The 5,945-nt window shown below is 42.1% G+C and overlaps 1 protein-coding gene and 1 long non-coding RNA gene across 4 annotated transcripts in view; both read left to right on the top strand.

Annotated features, from left to right (window-relative positions):
* Positions 1-290: 290 nt before the first annotated feature.
* Positions 291-5,101, top strand: LOC102199496 (uncharacterized). 3 transcript variants are annotated; one of them, XR_001290370.1, is made up of 5 exons: positions 291-379; positions 544-674; positions 946-1,036; positions 3,248-3,414; positions 4,947-5,101. It is a non-coding gene; the product is annotated as an uncharacterized LOC102199496 (long non-coding RNA). The 3 variants fall into 3 exon arrangements; XR_311411.2 differs by having other exon boundaries at positions 544-1,036; XR_001290369.1 differs by lacking the exons at positions 291-379; positions 544-674; positions 946-1,036 and adding an exon at positions 2,472-2,664.
* A 183-nt stretch (positions 5,102-5,284) lies between these two features.
* sema4ab (sema domain, immunoglobulin domain (Ig), transmembrane domain (TM) and short cytoplasmic domain, (semaphorin) 4Ab) overlaps positions 5,285-5,945 on the top strand; it is a 13,276-nt gene continuing 12,615 nt past the window's right edge. The window contains exon 1 of the mRNA XM_005720952.1: positions 5,285-5,374. Coding sequence (XP_005721009.1) covers positions 5,285-5,374 — 90 coding nt within the window. The remainder of the gene's footprint in view (positions 5,375-5,945) is intronic.

Genomic DNA, 5,945 nt, shown 5'->3' with positions numbered 1-5,945 from the left:
CAAAGCAACAAGAAATCTTTGCACTGAATTCTTCAGAAATCTTCCTTTTGTAGCACATATCATTCACTGATTAGCTTCTCCTTCTGACTTATAAATTCATTATTTTTTATGTTATTTTTCTGCGAAAATATGGAAAATCTCAAAGGATTCACAAACTTTTGCTATACTTGTCTTAACACCTTCATGTTTGATACTGAGAGGCATTCAGTCTGTTACCACATGGCTGTTTCCAGGTCACTGATAATCCTCCCCAATCTTCTTTTCTCCTCATTAGCCATCTTACCCGCTGCTGCGCTCACAGTGAAGCCTGTGACTTATTCTGAAGAACACTAATTTCACATGCTGTGGCTTGGACCTTATGTTAGTGCTGGGAATACTGGTAAATAGTAATATATGCTTCCACTGTATGTAATACTGGGACATGACAGCTAAATGGATGTTTAGATCAGCAAAGAACTTTGAAATGAAGCTAATAAATGCATCGTCTCAAAGAGCAAACTGCGTTTTGATGGTCACATCAGTGTGGTTTGACTGATTCTGCAGCTACACCTGGTTTGTGTATAACGGGGTCTGCAGGTGAAACAACCCGAAGGGAGATTTTTGAGTCAGATCAAGATTCCCCAGCAAAGCATCAGGATAGAAATCAAGAAAAACAGCAAGATTCCTAACAAAAGGTATGTCCACACGTGACACATGTTGACCTCATGCCAGATATGTGTTTATAAAAACACTTTACATGTTGTGTGCTAATGTAAAAATTCATAACTAGAGACGTGTTGTTCAGCTAACATACTGCAACAAGAAACAAAAAAGGAACATCGGTTGGTTGAAGACTTAATCGAACTCACAATGAAGGCTTGTCTTGTTGGATGTCATGTATATACTACTGACATGTACAAAGCAAGGGCAGGAACTGCTTTCTCTTCACTTCTCCGTGTACCATAGCCTGAGACATCCTGCATGTGAACTTCACTCAGAGATGGAGAAAGATAAACACAACAGACCAGGAGAGGAGGAAGCGCAGTTATATTCAAAGGTAAGGATGCTGTTTGATAAACTGGAAATATAAAGTTTACATGTAAGTGTTTTGAAACCAGATGCTGTGTCTGTACATGTGACAGTGTCTTGAACAAAGGTAACTTTGTGTTATTTAAAAACAGTCATCAGATTAGTGCAGGTTAACTATTAGTTTACTGTACTGTGAAGTTAAAGTACTGAACAGCATGTGACTGGTGCTCATGGTCAGAGTTACATCTAGTGTTTAAAGTTAAGCTGGTGATGCTTCAGTCAGTCATTGAACTTTCTACTGTAGAGCATAGAAATCAGCCAGGACAAAGGCTGCTGAATGCAGAGGTATAAATGCACTCAGAGCAGCACACATCAGCTGATCACAGCCTGCACACTAAAGACATCTCAACAGAAATTATTGTGAGTCCTGCTCATCTGACTCATTTCCCTGTTTAGAGACAAAGTTGTTCTCTACAACAGGACATAGCCATTATTTATTTATTTATTTCCTTCTTTTTCTCTGCTCGTGTTCTACAAGCTAAGTCCACTTATTAGACTTGTTGGTATTCCCCGTGTACTGACATTATTTTGTTACTAGAATAATATTTTAGCCTTCTTACTTTGAGTACTTTTCAGAGCATGTACTTTTTCACTTTTACTTGTGTAAAAAAGTTGAATCTGACCATCCTGCAGCTGGACTAAACATCACAGCTGTCCTACAAACCAGTTTCCTGTCAGGATTTTGCTTTTTTGTTTGTTTTGTGTGTTTACTTATTTCTTCCTGGAAAGATAAAAATTATCACTCATCTAAACGATATGAGATGGAAACCTGTTGGTCATTAGTCAAGTAGTCAAACCCACACCAAGGTGTCCACATATTATTTCTAAAGGCCTTGTTAAAGAGGAGGCCATGCTGTATACACCAGGGGTCTTAAAGTCACAGCCCAGGGCCCACCTGCGGCCTACTCACACTGATGTGAGGAGATATAATGCAGCCTTAAAGTGACTTTTTTGTTTGTTGTTGAGTGAAATGTTAAAATAAGTTCTTCAAATGATTGAATATGAAGGCAACATGAGCAGAGGCACAAACATGAGAGGGTGTGTTAGTTCACTGACAGACTCACAAACTAATGCGCACACTTATGTCTGCACTTCGGTTTTGTTAAATATGAACACAATGACAGCAGAAGTGCTGCCACGTGTGCACAGGCAGAGAGGACCAATGAGTTTATTTGGTAGTTCAATGAAAGGCTTCAGTTAGTTAAGAGGGAGGAAAATGCAGTTTTATCTTATTATGCAATATTTGATATTTAAAAAACAACTACATTTTCAGAAATGTTTCTTTGTTTGTTGGTTTGTTTGTTTGTACTACTTGAACACTAACGTGGCCCACAGCGCATTTGGTTTGAGACCCCTGGTACACGCAGCTTGAACCTGGGGCCTGAGGAGGGCCTGTTGCTCGGACGTTGTAATGAGTACGGCCGCCCTGCAGGTGGAGGCCGGGCTTCCTAGATCTGCGAATGGGAGGAGGCATTGTTGTTATAGTAAAGGCTGAACCACGGTCAGCGTTTTCTCCTCGCGTTACTGATCCGCGAGTGTTGGACAGAATATTGGTGGTTTGGGAGCGATGGAAGGAAAACGGGGAGGAAAGGAAACGTAAGCTGACTTTTCTGTCTTTGTGTTGTCGCTCTGTAAGTTTTTCTAAGATTATTTAGTACACAAGAAACTGTCGTCATTGCATCGTTACTCCACGTAAAACGCCCCAGCAGTAATCTGTAAACTCTGCGGGCTGTGCTGGCGGAGCCGTCCGCGTGTATGTGTCGCGTTACAGGGTCGAGCTCATCTTCAGGTTCGTGTTTTTTAAATCAGCGACATCTCCACACTGTGGAAACGTCGAGACGCTGCCTGAGCTGTGACTCTTCATCACAGCAAGAAACAAAGACACAGCTGAACAAACAAAACGCAGCGACGGACCCATGTTCCTCCTCATGTTCCTCCTCATGTTCTCCTCATGTTCTCCTCATGTCCTCCTCATGTTCCTCCTCATGTCCTCCTCATGTTCCTCCTCATGTTCCTCCTCATGTTCTCCTCATAGGTGATATCTCTGATTTCTAAACCTGTAGCTTTGATGCTTAGGCATATAAACATTAACGGAGTTACACAAACTCACCGTTGAAACAACACAAATCAATGCATTTGATTAGAGGACTGTACGGTAACGTGTGTGCATGTGTCTCAGATGGAGTGATGGACAGCAGAGTATGTGAACTTCAGTGTAAACGAGGCCAGACTCCATTATTCCTGCTGTGATGGAGATCCCCATCCTGCTGCCACTCGCCCTGGCCTTGCTGGGGTTTCTGTGCCCATGTGTGACAACACTGACTCCCAGAGTCTCCTTCCTCATGGGTGAGTGAAGCCTTTGAAACATCACGTGCATTTTTACCCCCTTTATCATGTTGGGTCATTTAAATGTATTAGGGATAGAACAAAGCACAGCGATGTGTTTGTTCTCTCACGTCTTTCATATACGAAATCGATTCTTGTGCACAGATATTGTGCTGAAACCTCATGAATTTAAAAAAAGGGCAAAATCATGTTAATCAAATTAACTGGGACACAAATGTAGTTGACAGTTATCATGTTAGATGGAGTACTGTGAGATTGTACACTTCAGTGTCTGATTATAATGCAAGTACAGGGCACTGTTTCAGTGCTTGTTTCACATGTAAGTAAAAAAGAGGTTGAAATTCTGGAAGATGCATAAAAAATAACAGCAATAGTATCCGTGCACAACCACTTTCAGATCTCTTCAGAGATGTTCGGTCAGGTTCTGGTTGGGCTACCCAAGAACATTGACACAGTGAAGCCGCTCCTTTGTTATCTTGGCTGTGTTTCAGTACCTCTGGAGCAGGTTATCATCAAGGATGTCTCTGACCCTGACTAGTCCCCTAGTTCCTGATGGTGCATGATGCAGCCCCCACCGTGCTTCACTGTAGGGATGGTAGGGGCCAGGTGCTAAGCAGTGCCTCCAGAGTATCCTCCACATATGGTGCTTGGTATCTAGACCACAGAGTTAGATCTTTGTCTCATCAGATCAGAGAATTTAGTTTTTCATGGTCTGAAAGTCCCTCAGGTGAATTTTCCACCTGGCCGTACAGGCCTGATTGGTGGAGTGGTGCAGAGATGGTCATTCTGGAAGTTTCTCTTTTCTCCACAAACCAACAGTGAAGTTCTGTCAGAGTGACTTTGAACTTCTTGATCATCTGCCTTACAACGGCCCTTTGACTCCAAGCGCTGGTTCCAAACTTCTTCCTGAGGCCTCTGTGCTTATTGGGACCTTCAATGCTGCAGAAATGTTTCCTCTCCCCAGATCTGTGTCTTGGTTTAATCCTGTCTCCGAGGTCGGCACACAGTTGGTTGGACTTCACGGCTTGGTTTGTGCTCTGACATGCACTGTCAATTATGGGGCCTTAGACAGGTGTGGCATCCAATCAGCTGTATTTATCACCAGTCACGTGACACTTCACAGATTATCAGTGGAAACAGAATTGAGCTGACCTCAAGTTTGAGTGTCGTAGCAAAGGCTGTGAACACGTATGTACGTTATATTTTTTTACATTTCAACCTTGTTTCACTTTGTCATTATGGACTATTGTGTTTAAGCTTTGAGGTAAAATGAATCCGGTTATAATGAAATGTGGATTCTTTCTGTGTGCACTGTGAATTGTGTGTTTAGTGTTGAATAAGTGACTAGATAGCGTGGTCACAATATTTTCTGTGACATAATAAACGTGGAAGAGACGTTTCGCAGACACCGAGTTCTTCGACATCTAAGCAGTTAACACTCTGTAGCCGGTTATATCTGGATCCTTTTAGTTATCTGTGGATATTTAATCCTAACATGCTTTGTCCTGATACAAACTGCTGTTTGATAACAGATAGTCCTGGGAGACGTCTCATCCGCTTCAACAGCCACGATGTCAGCAACACCACCACGCTGCTGCTCAGTGAGGATGGGGACATATTATATGTTGGAGCCCGGGACTCTGTGTTAGCGCTGAATGTTAGCCACAAAGACAGCATCATACTGAGGAACAAGGTAGGGGCTGATTGTTGACAGATGCACACTTATGCATATTGACATAAAGTCACTTGAGATTATGCAAATGCAGATCAGATGGTCTCTGTTAGGAATTAGACTGTGAGGCTCTAAACAGACGTCCATGTGACTACCAATTGTTTATGACGGCCCGACTGCAGAGACAGTGAAACAACCATGTCTGTGCCCTGCTGGTGGACTTCAAAGAAGCCTAACAGGAAGGACTACTTGGCTGTCAAGTCTTCAGCTTCCTGTGTCTGCGACACAGTACAATCACTGCTTCACCATCACCTGTACTTTTTTAAATTTAAAGAACTCAAAAGAAAAACAGCACATTTTTTATTAAACTATTCTAAAGTATTTTTGCAAAACATTGCAGGCAGAGTCTCTGTTGCCAAGTTAAAATATATTGAAATATTTATTGTGTTTAAAGCATGAAATACTGGCTCAAAGATAGACGAGGAACCTGCCGCTTCATCCTTGTAGCCTGCACACCACAGCCTGCTTCTATTTTCATTCATTTTTTTTCACACTTGACGTTCAGACAGTAGTTTGAGAATTAGATCAGGACCTTTTCCACGTCTCCTTTCTCGTGTACTCCTATGTTAGCTAAGCTTGCCACATCTTGGCACAATCCGATAATCCAGTCTGTGGACTAGGGAGTACGTCCAGTATGACTAGTTTGACGTTTGTGTACTCGTATGTACCTCACACATTCAGTGTCACAGTTTGCAATAATCACACAGTAAAAAAGTGAAAGCATTTTTAACTGTTCCTGTTTAAGTCAGGAGACCACGATGCAGAAACCAGTATTTTATGTAGAAGCAGGCAGCTTTTT

The sequence above is a fragment of the Pundamilia nyererei genome, unplaced genomic scaffold (genome assembly GCF_000239375.1).
Source record: "Pundamilia nyererei isolate P.nyererei 1_Seehausen unplaced genomic scaffold, PunNye1.0 scaffold00003, whole genome shotgun sequence".
In the NCBI taxonomy this organism is placed as follows: domain Eukaryota; kingdom Metazoa; phylum Chordata; class Actinopteri; order Cichliformes; family Cichlidae; genus Pundamilia; species Pundamilia nyererei.
Note: the sequence above shows the minus strand (reverse complement) of the source record. Positions and strands in the feature narration are given on the sequence as shown.